The sequence below is a fragment of the Macrosteles quadrilineatus genome, unplaced genomic scaffold (assembly GCF_028750875.1).
Source record: "Macrosteles quadrilineatus isolate MER2022 unplaced genomic scaffold, UCM_ALF_1.0 Scaffold_3__2_contigs__length_128488019, whole genome shotgun sequence".
NCBI lineage: Eukaryota > Metazoa > Arthropoda > Insecta > Hemiptera > Cicadellidae > Macrosteles > Macrosteles quadrilineatus.
The window spans coordinates 67,663,486-67,682,492 of record NW_026542596.1 but is presented as its reverse complement, the minus strand read 5'-3'; the positions used below and the strand labels follow the sequence as shown (position 1 = coordinate 67,682,492).

General features: G+C 34.6%; 1 protein-coding gene across 4 annotated transcripts in view; it reads left to right on the top strand.

Annotated features, from left to right (window-relative positions):
* Positions 1-17,858, top strand: part of LOC128990533 (protein argonaute-2-like) — a 49,083-nt gene extending 31,225 nt beyond the window's left edge. For 2 of the 4 annotated variants that reach the window (XM_054412933.1, XM_054412935.1), the window contains 12 exons: positions 196-343; positions 588-685; positions 1,298-1,463; positions 4,087-4,238; positions 4,871-4,941; positions 5,302-5,415; positions 5,846-6,012; positions 6,824-7,008; positions 7,896-8,099; positions 11,422-11,551; positions 12,155-12,354; positions 13,479-17,858. In XM_054412933.1, the coding sequence (XP_054268908.1) occupies positions 196-343; positions 588-685; positions 1,298-1,463; positions 4,087-4,238; positions 4,871-4,941; positions 5,302-5,415; positions 5,846-6,012; positions 6,824-7,008; positions 7,896-8,099; positions 11,422-11,551; positions 12,155-12,354; positions 13,479-13,587 (1,744 nt within the window). In that variant the 3' untranslated portion in view covers positions 13,588-17,858. Of the gene's footprint in view, positions 1-195; positions 344-587; positions 686-1,297; positions 1,464-4,077; positions 4,239-4,870; positions 4,942-5,301; positions 5,416-5,845; positions 6,013-6,823; positions 7,009-7,895; positions 8,100-11,421; positions 11,552-12,154; positions 12,355-13,478 lie in introns of all 4 variants that reach the window. The other 2 variants (XM_054412932.1, XM_054412934.1) reach the window with 1 other exon arrangement.
* Positions 17,859-19,007: the final 1,149 nt, after the last annotated feature.

The window sequence follows — 19,007 nt, the reverse complement described above, 5'->3', positions numbered from 1 at the left end:
TTTTCTTCTGACTCTTAGCGGGCCCGTCTCCCTGAGGAAGTAGCAGATCACTGAATATGTGATAAAATAGACGCTTATGTCCAGTAACTTTGGCAAAGTTTTGTAACTCTATTTGAAATATTTCAACAAAAATTTAACGGACCCGGGACTTTAGGGACATTCTGTAGCCTATATTTACATTTGTTTTGTTTGCAGGTTTCCCTTACAGTTAGAGAACGGCCAGACTGTGGAGTGTACTGTGGCCAAGTACTTCCTGGACAAATACAAGATGAAGCTGAGATACCCTCATTTGCCTTGTCTACAAGTGGGCCAGGAGCACAAGCACACATACTTGCCACTAGAGGTAACTTACTCAATACTTTGTCTAATGCGATAAACACCAGAATCAGAGCAACATGGCGATTCAATAACACAGTATTACAGTCCTGATAGTAATCCCTAATTTTTAAGAAAATATTGTTCTAAAACGATCTCAATGGGCAGTCACTCAGATTATTTGAAACACAAATAGCAAATAATCTGAATATGGGAAGTGAATGAGATGAATGTGAATGGTCATGATGATGAGAACTGTTCATGTTTAACAGGTTTGCAACATCGTGGCTGGTCAGAGATGTATTAAGAAGTTGACAGACATGCAAACCTCGACTATGATCAAGGCTACAGCACGATCTGCCCCTGACAGGTAAGCCTAGTACAAGTCACTGTAACCTCATCAAGACTAACAATATGTGTAGTGATCTAGGTAGATAGACCTCCACAGTCACATTTTGTGGTCTTGTAGTCTTTGGGTAACGAAAAACACTTCCATTCGCCAATGTTTCAGTCTCCATGTAGACTATCATCTTCAGATAGACTTAACTTTTCGCATAGTTAAAAAAAACTGTGCAGTAGTTAAGTCACCCTAAAGATATTTTTTGTGAGGGTAACAGTCTTACCTAAATAGAAATGTGTCCAATCTGGCGCAAGAAACACTAAACTTAACATTCTACACACACAAAATTATGACTAATGACTTGCATAGTTTATAATGGAAATTGTCGTTCAAGGTGGCATTCACTTGTATTAGTTTGAAAAATAGCTGATTACTCAATATTTTACTTTATCCACTACTTTTTCTCACTCCGGATGACAACTGAATAAAACCTGAACATAAAACCAACTACAAACCTTAACTGCTTAATGTATTAAGGTGTGCTAACCTCTTCACAACAGTGACCTGTTGTGATATAGCTAATTAATTAACTATTAATAATTAACTAATTGATCTCCTCTAATTGACATAACCTGTTTGCAGAGAGCGTGAGATCAACAACCTGGTGCGACGGGCAGACTTCAACAACGATGCGTACGTGCAGGAGTTTGGCCTTACTATCAGCAACAACATGATGGAGGTGCGAGGCCGAGTGTTGCCTCCGCCAAAGCTGCAGTACGGAGGAAGGGTCAGCACTCTCGGAGGCCAGGTGTGCTCAGCTAGAGTTGAACTGTGCTGCCTCCCAATGTTTGCTCATATCTGTTCATTTATTGGGGGTTTACATTTCACAAATACTTTTTCAGATTTCTATTTTCAATTAAATCCTTTTGTTTTCGACGTTGATATGATGTCGAAGTTTGTTTCCACCAATTTTGAAGTGCCCTGAAATGCTAAAATTGTACCCTCAACGATTTCATGCCAAAACCAACTCATCACCTTACATTCTTGGAAATTTTGTTACGTCCAATTTTGGAAAGTGTACACCTTTTATAATTATTTTAATGGTTTTAAAACTAAAGTGCAGTGTAAGCCTTTTACTTTTTTGAAGAAATATAATTTTAAAATGTGTTTACTCACATGAGCGTTTGAATGGAGCTTTGACAATTCTTACCAGAGGCCTACTAGAATTCTTATCGATTCAGTCAGTCTAAAAAATAAATGGTGGCAAATCAGACTTTCCTCTTGTGTTATAATCCTACTTCCTTTATAATGTATTTTATCCAATCTCACTGATTTTAGTAAAATAGTCAATCAATGATTTTTAGGGTCAAAGTAAACATTGGGAGCAAACTATGTTAAATAATAGCCTTATTTGATAAGTTTTGACTGGGGAGAAGAACCTTTCTTTGTCAGTCAATTGTTTTGTAACCCCGTTTTACAACAATTTTTTATAAACTGCCTTGTTTAGAGCAGGTTGAATTACATGTCTAGGGGATATAAACAGTGTTACTTAGCATAAGTTATGTCTTATAAATGTTTTTTACCATCCCACTTGAACATCGGTCTGTCTTGGAGAGGATGTAAGTTAGGTGTACTCTTCAGTTTTGGTGTTCATATAATTGTTATTTTAAAGGCATAATTTATATGAATGCTGCTATCTTAAACATAATCTGTTGTATAATGCTGTGATTAAATTACTTTGTGTAAATCCTTTTATCTTTAATTTTTTTATTATAATTTGGTTGCCTTCTTTGGATTGCTTTGGTCCGTTTCCTTAGGTGTTCGGATGTTGCCTACATTATTGGAATTACTTAGATCATGTTTCTCTTTTCGCTGACCTTGGTTATTGTTATAAATTAATCAAATCAAAAATCAATGTTTTTCGAGCTCAATAAATCAAATAAAAATTCCAATGATTTATACAAGATAAATTATTGTTTGTATTTCTTTGGCATGTATATATGTTGAGTTATTTAAATATTCTGTACAGTATTACACAGACTTTCAGTGAGGTACACCTCTATATGCCCCTCTGAACATTTAACTTCATTGTCCCTTCGCTGCCATAATTAAGCTTTTACTGTACAGTAATACCTTACCAATTGTAAATAAATATCCAACTATTAATTAATTATTCCTAAAGGTTTTTCAAGTTAAATTATCGACAAACATGACACTTGTTCTTGAAGAAAAATAAGTTTAAAAGTCCTTTGTGAGCAAGCATCAAGAGACTAGTTTTTAGAGATGTGCGAGCGGCTCAATAATGAAGCCAAGTCGAGCCTTTACAATCACAAAACATAGGGTTGAGAATTTCACGGTTATGCGTTTCACGGTCGGAGGAGACGATGATGATCTCTACATGACTTCGGTAGAGTTTCCTACTATTGCTGCGGCTGTGGACTCTTGGAAGATGATGTTGATGACCTAACGATCAAGATATACGTCCAGGGTTTTGCCGTGTCCGTTGAAGATTATTATGATATCTAGATTACTGTCGTAGACATCTAGGATATTGGAACGGTCACGGAAGACAGTGCTGACGTCCTCACAATCGCAGGATGTGTTTACGGTTTTGCGGCAATCGCAGAAGATAAGACAATGATGATGTCTCCGTAACTGTGGGAAATAAACATAATTTTTCAAGGATTGAGAGAGATTGTGAAGATTTCCATTCAACCAAGGGAAATGATGCATGATACTACTGCGATAACATTGCAACATTGTTATAAATGCATATTACATCAAATTTATAATAACTGAATTAAATATTGCTTGTCTAAATACATTATAACACAAACTATGTGTGGAGAAGAAGACAAATTGTGAAAAATTAATTTTACATTATATGGTGTAAAGTCAAATTTATTATATAAAAGATCGCAGGCTCTACTAGTATATGCTAATCAGTACAGTACTATAAGGAAGTATTTTTAAACTTTATAAAGAGAAGTACACAACAAACAATGAGAGCAGATCCATGTAGTCGGCTGCCATATCAACAATTGAAAACCTCATGGCAGTTAGGGGGTTACAACAAGCTTAGATGTAGAATGCACTTGATCTTAGGAATGCACCCTGCTGTATTTTGTCATGGTGTGCATGAATGTTTAAACTGTACTGAACTGCTTAGTTTATTTTTATTTTATTGATGCCTGATTCAGGGTTTTTTTTTACAGAGAAAGTAGTGTTGAAAAATGTCTTTAAACATGTTTAAATTACAAACAGAAATGAGCAGGTATTAGCCAGAAAAACTTAATTCTACACATGGTGTTAAAGTAAAACTACTTCTCTGTAGGACACCCTGGTCTGGTAGATTTTATTTGTGTTGTGACGCGCTGTGGCATGATTATTAAAACAGATGTGTTTCCTTGCTGAATGAGCAGGAATTTCAGGGGTGCAATGTACTTCAAACCAAGCAGCAGGCAATGCCCAACCAGGGAGTGTGGGATATGAGGGGTAAACAGTTCTTCACCGGAGTGGAGATTCGAGTGTGGGCGATAGCTTGCTTTGCTCCACAACGGACTGTCCGAGAGGACTCCCTCAGGTAAACTTTGTGTAGCTAAGCAATTGTAACTCTCAAAATAATTATTATGAGTTCCTCCAAGGTAAATCACCAATGAATTGATTTGAGTAGCAATGAAAGTTTAAAATTTAAAAATCGATGGATATATACTTGAAATTTGAGTTCTGTTTTTATAGATTCTTGTTCCGCTCTTTGATTATTGACATTTGAATTCTGACGTGGACTTCACATTTACATGGATCAGTTGTAACCAAATTTAATTTAAAAAGAACAGAGTTCAACAATAAATTCACAGAGTGCACTACTGTCTGAAATTCTGTTCTCACCCTTAGGTTTTGTCACTGTGTCGGTTGATGTGGCATAAAAGATACTAGACAATACAATAAGTTGACCATTCTGTTTTGCTTGGTTTAAAAGTTAATGACAGTTAGTTGACAGAAATAAGTATTTGGAGGTGTCTTTGGAAACAACAGAATTTTTATTCTAAAAATTTGCTACAACTTTAATATGGGAATGGAATGTCTAGTCCCATCTATAGTCAAAGCTTTTATTGTCACTTTGTATTTGATTTCTAAACCTATAGATTTTTATACTAAAGTTAATTTTTATTATAGCTTATAATTAATTATACTATTGTTCATTGTTTGCTGTAGGAATTTCACCCAACAGCTGCAGAAGATCAGTAATGATGCCGGCATGCCAATCATCGGACAGCCTTGTTTCTGTAAGTCAATTCATTTACTAGTGAAAGGTTGCTGTGCATAATATAATGAAGCTTTCTCTACATTGTTATCTAAGTTCTGATGAAACACCCACCATTGGTTGTAGTAACATCGCTGGGACAAAAATAAAAGGTAAATAAACCACTATTTATATTTTGTCTTATTAGTTCATGGGCAAGCCACAACAATGAGTACAGTAATGTAATTGGTTGAAAAAAGCTAAAGTTTTGTAAGTTATTTGTTGTACGACAAAACAACAATCTACTAGAAACCGAGCACAAATTTTTTAACAAACAAACCTAGTTGTACACTTTACAAAATTAACTTTAAAACCCAACTCCTTAACAATGTGTTTTATACAGGTAAATACGCCACGGGTCCAGACCAGGTAGAGCCCATGTTCCGCTATCTCAAGTCTTCATTCCAGTCACTCCAACTAGTCGTTGTCGTTCTACCTGGGAAAACTCCAGTTTATGGTAAGTGAAGTTATTTGTCTGCTGAACAAGGTTTTTTTTCAGCTCATTGCGAAGAATCATGAAGTGAAATGTTAGTTTTTGTTACATTGCATAGTATAAAGTTTCTCTATTTCTGTCTGTCCAGTGTGTGGCTGTCAGTGACGCCCAAGGTTGCCATTCATGCAGCCTACTCCAGGAAAACTAGAGCTCCAGCAAAAATCATGACTTGTTTGTAAATCAAATACTAATTAACTTGAAAACCCAGTTTTGTGCGGTATTACATAAACTTTTCATAAGGTTTTCCTACACATGCCCACTTATCAGCCAGGATTTTGCCACAATCCAGGGTAATGTTTCCACTACTGAAGAAGATATTCAATATTGCGCCGACGGGAGACGGTGATGTTGATATTATGGGTTTACAGTATTACATGGTTGTTGTTGTGTGTAGCCGAGGTGAAGCGTGTGGGAGACACAGTGCTGGGTATGGCCACTCAGTGTGTTCAGGCCAAGAATGTCAACAAGACCTCACCACAGACTCTGTCCAACCTTTGTCTCAAGATAAACGTCAAGCTGGGAGGCATCAATAGTATTCTGGTGCCTAGCATCAGGCCCAAGGTAACATTCTAATATGCTGCTTTTATCAACATTCTTCCACCATGTTACATTGTGTTTCTTGTGCCATAATGATGTTTTTTTTTCATACATTCAAGTTTTCCTAAGGAAAGGCAAGTTTCCAGGATTCGGATTTTGATAATAAAAGGATATTTCATACTTTGATATTTTTAACTGAAGTGGCGACCATACGAATAAAGGTATTTTAGTCCAAGTATGAATGAAGATGAGTGTAGGATGAGTGGCACGATCTGGTAGTCTTTTCACTGACTAAGGCCGACATGTTCCCAAGACAGTCCTGTTAATATCCCATACAGCCAATGGCAACTTATTAGGAACATACAGTTTATAGTGGAATCCAAACCACAATATAATTTAAATTTACAAATTGGTCCTATTATCAGGATAGTACTGCCAATAGTCGTAGTACACACTAGTGCAGACGTTAATCCACACCAAGTAGTATCGCATCACAGATCATGTCTATAAATATCCACAATTTATGGGTGGACTTTAGTACCCAAAGAAGACACAGCAAACCTACAATATTCCACCCCTGGACCTTGGGTGGAATATTGTCTAGTACTTTGTCTAGTGTCACACTTTCTCCCTAAGTAATCCCTTTCTAGACTCTTTCTAAGGTAAGCTAGCTGGCTCTCACTCTTTTCTATTCAAGTAGTTCTGTCATCTCAATAAAAAGAGAAAGCAAACCTAGATCCTTGTGCCCTTTGTTGCATCATTATCCTAGGCCTAACTTATATATTTTAATTTCAACCATCCTCCCTTACTTGTCTACATAGTTGTGTGTTTTTAGGTGTTCAATGAGCCAGTGATATTCTTGGGTGCGGATGTAACACACCCACCAGCTGGTGACAACAAGAAGCCGTCAATAGCCGCTGTGGTCGGGTCCATGGACGCACATCCAAGCCGTTACGCTGCCACTGTCCGAGTACAACAACATAGGCAGGAGATCATACAGGAGCTCAGCTCAATGGTCAGGTGTGTATCATTATTATGTCCTGAACGCTAGACAAGTTTGATGTATTTGTCAAATAAGGCTATGTTCTCCTATCAGTAAACTGTATTGAAGTCATTTGTACGATAGCTGTCCATAAATTGAGATCTCCAACAAGCCCCAGTCACAGAAGAAAGCTAGCTAAAGCTGTGTGACGATTAGTTTCAACATGGTAGCCGACAATGATGTGAAGAAATGTCAATGCTCTTATCAAATATAAATAACTTTCATATTTAACTTTTCAGTGATTTTTTAAGACATATCTCTATTTGATGGTTTTAAGTCTTAGTACTAGCTGAGGGATGTAAATAGAGTAAAGTTTTAAATTGTGCGTAATGGGTGGAGAGAGTTTTGGGAAACATTTACGATGTTTTGCACGGTGGAGGCCGGTCGCTCTTTTGATTCACTGAGTATAGGAAAATTAATGGAGGAAGTCTCCATGAATACCTAGTACAGAAAATCTTGGAAATCTTAAACACGCCAATCAGCAACTCAAGTTTCTACTTTTATCTCTGTCTCGATGGGAACTGATGGGCACCCGCAGTCAACGTACACGGAAATTTGGATGGCTGTTAACATATTTTAACGTCCACGTTATACACATTTTTATTTTTTCCCATACTTGTCTATCAATTGGCAATGGATTTCAATAGGGTGTAGTCACCATTCCACAGAAAATTATTCACACAACACAATTCAAACTTGGCTGTGTCAATTTTTACTCTTATCATTATCAGCTACTATGACGAGACTAATTGTTGCACTGGGGCTGGAACCGATATTAATCAATCAACCAATTAAATAGTAGTAGGGGTATAAAACTACATCGCTGGTTTCAGTTGGGCTTTGTTTCAATTGTCATCTTGTGTAGGGAGTTGCTGATCATGTTCTACAAGAGCACAGGAGGATACAAGCCACACCGCATCATCTTGTACAGAGACGGTGTGTCCGAGGGTCAGTTTCTGCACGTGCTGCAACACGAGCTGACGGCCATCAGAGAGGCATGTATCAAGATAGAGGGCGACTACAGGCCCGGCATCACCTTCATTGTGGTCCAGAAGAGACATCACACCAGGTATTTGGCTAACTCATTTATATTGTCTCGAACTAATGATGAAAATCTTAAATCTGGGGAATCTCTCACTGTCATTTACATTATCTGCTGCTGCACAGTTTTAATGGGAAAACTGGCAATGGGCATTTTTATACTCATTGTAATGTATCTTAAGAGTCCTTGTAGGCTAGTGGTCATCTTGATGATTCCAAACAACTGCTGAAGAGTTATTTATCTTCCAAAAATATGTTTTTAAACACCGAAGTGATTATAATTTTAATATCTAGTATACTGAGGTTAGAAATGTTCTTTGTAGTTTTGAATTGTTCTCCAAGGGAGTCCATGGAACCTAACATCCATCTTGGATTTGCCCGCCATAAGAACAATGTTACTTTTATTAAATTTTAATTTCGCAATGTTAATTTCGTTGATATCAAACAGCTGCTGAAGATTTATTTACAATCTCAAAATATTTTTTCTAACAGCAGAGTTATTGTAATTGAAATATCTAGTAGTATACTGTGAGATTAGAAATTTTCTTTGTGGTTCTTTAATTGTTACAAGTTAGAACGTATAGGCTTAGAGACTCTTTAAGAGGTATCGATAAGCTGATTGGGAGATTTTTTTTATTGTGAATTTTTATAAGGTGACAAAAAATCAGATTTTTACAAATGCGGCTCCTACGATTTTTATTTAAATTGAGTATGTTACAATAATTTTAGCCTTGAACAAAATGGCATAAAACTAGGGATGGACGGGATTTAATTTTTAGTTCGGGACGGGAATTTTATTCCCTTCCCGATTTTAGGGACGGGATTCTTTCCTGTGCATAAAAAGAAAGTCTTGATTATTGCAGTTACCAAAAAAGATAAAAATATCAATTTTTACCATTTGTGGCATCAATCTATAAAATCAAAAAGGAATGGGTAAAAATTTACACATATAGAAACTTGTAACACGCGGTCACTTTGCGATCGTCGGTATGACTCCGCGGTCACGGCGTGATCGTCGGTATGACTGTGTAGTCACGGCGCAATCGTCGGTATGACTCCGCGGTCACGGCGTGATCGTCGGTATGACTGCGTAGTCACGGCGCAATCATCAGTATGACTCCGCGGTCACGGCGCGATCGTCGGTATGACTCGTTGTTACGGCATGATCGTCGGTATGGCACCGCGGTCAAGGCGCGATCATATGGTATGGCTTCGCCTCCTACGTTCACGGAACTGTCGTGAACATCTCTCGTGATAGCGGCGTCATCGTCACTCGCGAAGCGGCATAATCGTCGATGATTGGATCAATTTGTAAAACAGTTTTGTAACTGAAATTCGCTCATGAATAAATACCTTATTTATTTATTTACTTTATTTTAGCCACAAATAAGATCAATGTCCAGAATTCATACAGTTTTTTTTTTTCAATTGTTTTATTATTCTACGTAGTTCACTTAAATCCCAATTTTTTATAATGTTTTTCCTATCGTTTCTTTTCCTATTGTGTCGTCATGAGCCGCTTGAATTGACTCAGTCAGCATTTTGTTTTACTCTTTCTGACTTACGAAATCAGCAAATACATGTTTATTATTTCTAATTTTTTTGACAAAATAGTTAATTTTAAATATCATCTATGTGTGAGGCATATTCAGTGTAATTTTTTAACTAAATAGACACATAATGTTGACAAAATTGACTGCCGTATTGTCTGTATTAGATAATTTAGTCTGTTTACAGATTAACCATACTGAGCTAAACAAAACCAAGACTTGTAAGAAAACCAAGATCAATGAATGATATGAAATGATACCTTCTATGAGTCCTATTACCTAATTCCTCCTGCATGGTTCTCATATCTAGAGAAAAATAGGTACTTATTTAATTTCTTTTGTTTTAAGTTTTATCCGCCTTGTAGGTATAATCATTGACTATTGGATACAGAATATTGTTGTATTAATAGTCAAAGGTATAATGTAATTGAACTGTCCAATATTAATCGTCCAATTATTTGATTGAAATATTAAATCCTAAATAAAACACAGTATGTTTTTAGTTGTATATTTTGATTACATTAATTTGCTAACAAAAATCTATTAACCATAAGGATTTTTTAAATTTTTTTTATTTATTAGGCCTATTGAAAAATCCCAAAATTTTTTAAATAGCTTGCTGCAAAAGCCAGTAAAATTTTGCTTGTCTGCAGCTCATATAGAACAACTGGTTCTTGATAACAATCAACTTTGACCCTTGGTCAGTCTTTATCAAAACTTTGGTTTTCCTTGATTCTGGTCAAGATCTGCTATCACTTATACTCTACCTTTCTATGTAAGACTAAAATTAACTTGCTTTAACAAAAAAAATTAACAGTTAGGCTATCTTAAATTAATAAATATGTAACAATAAATAACATGCATTAAATACTTCTCAACTTAACAATAATAATATAATAAGTAGGGATGGACGGGATTGAATTTTTAGTTCGGGACGGGATTTTTATTTCCTTCCCAATTTTCATGACGGGACGGGACTGGATTTTTTCCTGTGCATAAAAAGAAAGTCTTTAGTATTGTAGTTATCAAAAAAAGAAAATAAATTTTTACCGTTTGTGGCACTGATCTATAAAAACAAAAAAATGGGTATCAATTTACCTATAGAAACTTGTGACTCACGTTCAAAATGACTCACGGTCACGGCGCGATCGTCAGTATGACTCGCACATCACGGCGTGATCGCCAAAATGACTTCTCTTCCTGCGTTAGCGGAACTATCGTGAACATCTCTCGCGATAGCGGCGTCATCGTCGGCAAAATCGCCGAGGATCGGACCAAATCCTGTCCCGAAAAATTCCCGAATAAAATGTAATCTCGTCCCAAAAATCTGGAATATTTTTTTCCCGAAATTTCGGGACCCTTTCATCCCTGATAATAAGTAATTCAAACAACAATATTCAATCAGATTTAAAATAGATAAATTGAGATAACAATAACAGCTTGATTAGGGTGTGTTTGATTATGTCAATGATGTTGACGTTTATTATTTTAAGATATTATTTATTATTTTATTTTCCATGTTACTTGCTGTCACTTCTCTTTTGGTTCTTGTAATTATACCCCTCCAGTTACCCAGTATAATTGTGTTAAATTTTTTGTTCGTAAAAGTATTAGGATGTTCAATTTGAATGTCAAGCTAGTAGAAGAAAGTATGTGTCAGTTTGTTCATACCATTTCGGCTATTTCATTTATGATTAGGAATGTGCTAACATTGCAAATAATAGCCTGCTTTAAACGTTTATTTAGAGACAGTATGGTTCAATACAAGGTTTTGCTAATGTTACATTGTGTTGTTTGTAGGCTGTTCTGTGCTGACAAGAAGGAGCAGTCAGGCAAGTCTGGTAACATACCTGCAGGCACCACTGTAGATGTGGGCATCACTCATCCCACAGAGTTTGACTTCTACCTCTGCAGTCATCAGGGTATTCAGGTACAAATCGTATTACATTTATTAATCAAGATTTTGTCTCTGCATTTTCCTATTTATTGAAACTCACCTTAAAAGTTTAACAAATTTATCTATTTAAGTTATTTATTTATTTATTTAACAAGTTAGTAATTTATCTTTAATTAAAGCAATTTTACCTTAAGTACAGTGACTATGTACATATTTTGATACTGTTATTCCATCATCAGGTTTAAAAACTTTCACACTCTTCACAGATTTGTCAGTTTGATACTTAAAAACATCCAAAAAATATCTGATAGATTTTATCGCCGACCTGGCTTCATAGCCTATAAGTTAGTTTAAAAAGTTTAAATTCATGTTAAATATTTTGATTTAGCCATGTATTTTGATGTTGTATATCCAAACTGCAAAGACAATGTTTCAACGATGACAAGAAGACCTGATGATGGGATAATAATCCCAAAATCTTTACATAGCCCTTGTACTTTAAGAAGAATTGTTTGGACTTAAGATATCGCCTTGATTTCAGCAATTTTGGAGGCTTTAAAAATGATAACATTATTCAAGGTACGGTTGAGTATGTTGTTTTAGATTGTGGTTATAAGTGGTGATGTGTTTGTGTAGGGTACCAGTCGGCCGAGCCACTACCATGTACTGTGGGATGACAACCACTTTGACTCTGACGAGTTACAGTGTCTGACCTACCAGCTGTGTCACACGTACGTGCGTTGCACTCGCTCAGTCTCCATCCCTGCGCCTGCGTACTATGCTCACCTGGTGGCCTTCCGCGCTCGCTACCACCTCGTGGAGAAGGAACATGACAGGTACTGTAGAATAGTTGTGTTGCTAGCCTAGTGGTTAGCGTCTCGGACTTCGGTGCGGGAGGGACAGGTTCAATCCCCGGCACATCCACTAAACATTTCTCTCGTGACTCTCTCCTAAAATACCACTGGCGTTGAAAAAAAAATAAAAAAATAAAAATAAAAATAGCTTGGTTAAGTCCCTTGCTATCCATGTTTTAGCGAATTTCCCTATAGGGAAGTAGCAATTATCAAAGGGGGCACTGTTCTCATTTTGATGTCTCCAGAGGCCAAAAACACTGTTCGTCCAAATTGCGATATAGAAGAGATACATGTGTCCCTGAACACAATAACTCGAGTAGTTTTTGTCCGATTTTGATGACATCTGGCTTGAAGGTGTACATTGAGATCATGGTATTACATTTACAAACAGTGATCATATTCAGCAGATTATACTATATGAAATACACTACAGGGTGGGATAAACTTAAACTTGAATGAGTTCCGAACGAGCAAGATCAGATCATTAGAACGTGGTGCTTTGGGGTTTCAAAATGTTCAAAAATTATTTTTCTCAAAATTTTCCTCTTAATACAGAGAAATGTCCTATTTTCATCAAGACAATCTTGTAGAGCTAAAAAAAAACATTTAAAATTCCCATGTTATTCTTTGAGGAAAAAAAAACTGTTGCAATTTGCTTGTTTATGAATAAGTTAATCAAATTTGGCAAATTTATTCATTTCATCCTGTACCATTCCTATTTATTTTGTCAAAATAACACTTTTTAACCTCTTTGTAGCAGCAACCCTAAGTACATACTCTTTAAATCTAATGTTATTCAATTGGGGAATAAATACGTCTTGTTTATGGTCACTACCCAAACATATTTAATTTATGACACCAAATCTATCTCCACATTCCCGAACAGTCTATTTTCAACAGCTAAAACCTTTAAGCCAAAATAACGTTTGGGTAATCTATTCATTTTAACTATCATTAGTTATGAGACAGTTTCGCCGCCTTGGTACTTGTTCAATGTTGAATATGATTGCAAGATGAGTGTAGAATCGAGTGAGGTGATCCACAGACAGACCAGCTTGTATCTAGGATAATTTATTAACCTGCATTGGTTATTATCTGTTTTGCAGTGGGGAGGGCTCTCACCAGTCAGGCTGTAGTGAAGACCGCACTCCCGGAGCCATGGCACGGGCTATCACAGTCCACGCAGACACCAAGAAGGTCATGTACTTTGCGTAATCGTCTCTGACCACCAAAACAATCACACCAAAACAACCTATAAATAGTTTTTATGTATATTTTGCGATCGTATCTTAATTTAGTGTATGACTTTCATGAGTCATACGCTCATGTTTATCTTTGTTACTTAGTTTGATTGTGCTGCCTTCGATCACTAGTATTTATTATTGAATCAGTGTGCTGAGATTATGTTTGTTAAAAATTTTATATTTTAAGAATATGACTAAAAGAAATCGTATATCTGTTAGTTAGCTTTAAGTGTTGTACGTCAAACTGGACATCCTGTGTAATCTGTCGCACAATCTCAGATTACAAACGATATTATTAAACGAGGTAGGGTTTACTTATTTTTTATGAATGATCAATTTTATAGAATTCCAAAGTAATTTAAAACCTTATGTAGGTTATGTTTTACAGATTTTAACACAGTACTTAGTGTTCTAAGTAAATGGCTGACTGACAAATCATGGAATTGATCATAACATCATAGTAATTGTAATGTATGAAGACACAATGGACGCTGTTTAAGTATTTAGCTTTAGTTTGATTTGTTTTCTAAGAGATTCTACTTTATCCTTAATTTGATACATCCATATATGCCTTTATGAGTCTTATAAGTTATACCGTAGGATTTTTTAAAATCATTTATCTAACAATTTTTTTCTGAAGTAGTTTTCTTTCTTATATTCTTTATTATTATATTTTATTGCCAAGTGTTTATACCTTATTTTGTTTTCAACCTGATTTATGTTAAATTTATATTATCTTACCTTTTTGACTCTGTGTTATTTTACAATAGCCGAAGCAGAATTTGATTGTTTTTTTTATGTCTTCAAACCAATATAATCATTAGGATAAAAGCTCTTCACTTAAGTATATACAGTATAATATTTTAAGATCAGTGATGTGTTTTGAACTCTGTACGCTGCTGTTGGTGACTGGTCAGTTTTGATTATTCGTCATCTGTGATATGTGGTATATGCTTTAGAAACACCAACTTAATATCCGTATTTTATATGTTTTATTGACTCTTGTTACTTAAATTTTCCTTCATATAGACAAAAATGATATTGTGAACCAACACCAAATATTATGGTTGTACTTGTTTTATGTTTGATTTTTGTAACTTTAGTAAGCATTCCAATATTGGTGTTTCATACCTCAATTTTGAGAAACAAAGTCAATGTTCGATCGTGTTAGTAACTTATTGAGTGTTTAGATATCAAATCAGTATTTTCTAAGTTTCCATATTTGCTCGAAAGTAGTCATTGTCGTAAGGTTGTAAAATCACTGTTCTCGATTAATGGATAGATTAGTTTAATCATTACGAACTGTATGTATATAGAGTGTTAGGTATAAAATGGACTTATTCAAATTACCATTTCTTTTTGATTAGGTTGTATATTATAATCCTGAACATAATATTAAGAATTAATCATTGAAAGGAGATATATTTTTATTTTTGTCTGATAGTAGTTTTATCTCAAATCCTAGCCTTATCACCCCAAGGTTATTAACAATAAATGTCACTTGCATATTTTGTAAACTCTCAATGTTTACTGCTGACTTAAGATTACCATCTGTAAGTAGTTAGCCTAACAGTATATAGTTTATAGATATACCTTTGGCAGTAATTAATTGTTTGTTAATACCTAGAACTGTTAACTTACGTTAAGCATTTACTCAAGCTTGGCGTATCATCTAATGCCAAGATTATATCAAACATAAACTGATAAGAGAAAATAACATTTAAGGTCTGATTTTGAGCTGAAATTCTGATTGCTGTAAATAATCACAAAGGTGTGTGAAATCAATTATACAAAGAAAATGTTTACCAAGAGTTTTACTATCGATCTTATTATTGTTAATAATTGTTTTGGATTTTTTGCTCCTATATAGATTAAGTCACTATGTTAATTATACATTATTTCTCTCCCGTGCATTTCTGTAATTTTACCCTTATACTTTATACTATTTATTTTTGTAGTAAACAAATTATACACTTACTTGTTTCTAAATCAATGATCCTCAGACTGGTTGATGTGTGTTTGATGTTGATAGCCAAGCAGAATAAGAAAATAAATATGTACAAAATGTATATTATCATCATTATACATGTTATTAAATTGCAGTTAAAAGGTGATTATGTATGTATCTAAACATAATATAATGTACTAAGGTTTACTCAGTAGCCTATAACAGATAATGGAAATTGTGTTTGTAGGCTGGTTTCTTGTCAGTTATGAGGTTAACATGTTATTGTAAATAGTGATTATAATCAGTGTGACAGTGTTCAGGACAATTAACATTATTATTACCTTTGTATCTTGATTGTTTAATTATATTTATTATGGGCTGCTGTGAATTCCCAAAGCTCTGTGTTAGGGAACTTTAATCTGTAAACAGGATTTTGATTGTTTTTTTTTGTTTTTTTTTGCTGGTAACTGATACTGGACTCAGCTGGCCAATCCCGAGAATCCATAGTATTTAGTAAATACAGTCTTAAGTCATTGTCACATACTTCCATCCCACATTCAACAGCCACTACCGACAATCATTATAAACGGCCAAAATGAAACATGTTCTTTTAAGCTGATTAAGGAGTAGTAGAAAATTAATAGACAAGGCCATTCAAAAATAATACCCACTAAAATTTGACTGAGTACTTATTATTTAAATAGTTGAACTTGTTCTCAGTTGTTTCTTTCACATTAAATTTGTCTTATTACCTTTTAAAAATCAGGTACATTTGACATTAAAGTATAATAATGGTCCAAACACGTACATTAAAATAATAGTATGTATAGTAATCATTGCCCATCGGTAAACTTAAGCTCCGTAGGCCTATTAAGTATTTACATAGGTAGGTGTGGAGAATCAATTAATTTGAATATTGGCTTGTTATTAGTTTTTAAATAGTTTTTATATCAATAGATTTTTTTGTAATATCGTTAATAACATTTACAAACGATTATGTTTTACATCATTAATTTTTTACCAATTGAGCATAGGTACATGTTTTGAAGATTATATAAATTATATTTTATATTGAATGTTGAAGTTCCTTTCAAATAAAGGAGAGTGTATTAATGAAGGTAATCGTGTAAGCTATGACCAATAATATCGTTATGACATTGTCGATTCTTGTAACCTCAATGTTTGTCTAATAGTTTACTAATTTTACTTTGTCTCTATCAGATTGGGACAAAAAAAGCCGGGACTAGCGTAAGATTGTAGACTTACTAGTCCTTTAGTATCTATTAAGTGCCCTCTATTAATGTAACACACATCTTTTATAAGGTACCTCCGAATAAGCCATATGATAGTTGTAAATCGGAACATTCTAAATGTGAAGCATTTTTTATGAGCCGACTTTTAAGTGTTAGCTGTTATTGTTGCTATGGCATTTGCAGGCTGTGTGATGCTCAAAACTGTGAAAAAGTCTTGACACATCTTCCAAAATAGCAATGTTTTGTATGTTGTTTTACCCATTTTGTTAACAGTATTCTCAATATACATTGAGAATGTCTTTTTTACGTGAATTGTTTCCATTTTGTCAAGATATAACCGTATGTCCATAGAAAAATTAACTATTTACGATTATCCTATAGTATGTTGACAATATTTAAGTTACGTTAACAACAAAAAAGATTAAGTAATTTATCAGTATCCAGTATCCGAATGCATCTGTTGCAACAGTTGATCATAAGTGAACTTGTTTGTGCGTTAAACCTTATTATGCTTATAGAATTTTTTTGTCTGTTGAAAAAAGCATTGATTTTATTTGTAGTACTAATTCGGTTTTAAGGTTAATACATTCTTGATTCTCAATTCATCCCCAATCTACATTTAGGAAAGGCAAACAAAAATTATTTAGTTTCAATATCTTGATATTATTGAGTTCAGGTATTTGTTTGGTGTATTTGTGATTTTTCTTTTTCTTAGTATATTAATGTCTCAATTAATCCTGCAAGGCCTCAGTCAATTATATGCTTTTAGAACTTGAATAAAAAACAAACATTGCATTTTGTTCTTGATACTTTGATACTTACGTTAATTATAGCTGCTTCATATAAACTCTTTGAAATATTGTGTACTTTTCGATTGGTAATATTTCACATTTTTGGCAATTTGTTTCAGGATACATTTAAGTACTCTAAGATAGACTTTAACACAAATGATCAACACAACACTTGGGTCTAATACATTAAGTTATAGTTACGAAAGATGTGTTAAGGACTCTAAAAAGTAATAAATTTGTTTGATGCTAATGTGTATTATTTCTGTACTTCATCCTTTTCATTTTCATAGCAGGTTTTGATTTGATTATGAACACAAGTGTATTATTTTTATGTTAGTTCATTATTAACAATTTTGTCATAGGAGCATTGGTCCTATTGCTGCAGAACTGAAGGCAGCTGTGAGAAGCCCATGCTCTGATTTAGTTTGTGTGTCTACCGGTTATTATTGAGGCCATAAAGAAAGATGTTCCACAGCTTGAGGCTTTCTTTGGGGCCTCAATAATGTTGAAGCACGTGTAAGTAAGGTGTTGGCACTTCAGCATTTGAGGGTCGGGTGGGTCAACTGCAAGCTCAGTTGGAGGGTGGAAGTAATGACTAACGAGGTGTCTGTCTACCTAAGTCACTGATTTAATTAGGGGATCACAGAAGTCATTGAAAAGTAACAATCAGGCCTAACTAAATTGGTTCCCCAAACCAAAAAGTGGGTTTTCTCATTTTTTACCCTTGAAACAAAAAATTTTTCTCCACTTATGTCCTTTTTAAAGAGCTTAAAAAACAAATAATTTAGTATATCAAAGTGTTTTGGTACGGTGATTGGTTATGGAGAAAATTCAAAAAGTTGTTCATTTAAAATTCCCATGTTATTCTTATGGAGAATATTGTAAAATGTTGTAGTTGGCTTGTTAATGGTAATATTTTGATCGAACTTGGCAAATTTGTTGATTTTATCATAGACTAACCAACATTTTATACTAAGCTATAATTATTTTACTTGCAAACACACTTTATAGTTTCCTTGTAGCAGCAAACCTATGTACTCATTAAACCTAATGTCATTTAAATATCGTTTCATTGAAAATCATTTTAGCAAATGGAAATTCGCTTAAACGGCAGGTTTGCTGTGGTGGGGGTATTTTAACTCATATTTTCCTAATTGAAAAACCACAGCTGAAATAAAAATAGTGCAGCCACGACAGTTTATCTATATACCGGGTGTCCAAAACCACCCGTACACCCCTTTCAAAACGATGGAAACCTTTTCTTACAAACAAAAAATAATACAGAACTAGCTAAATTGGGCACGGTCTACCAAATGGTGATAATTTCAAATCCAAAATCACACCGGAAGTGGATTTTTTAGACCGGAAGTTGACTTTTTTAAATGTAAACTACCAATTT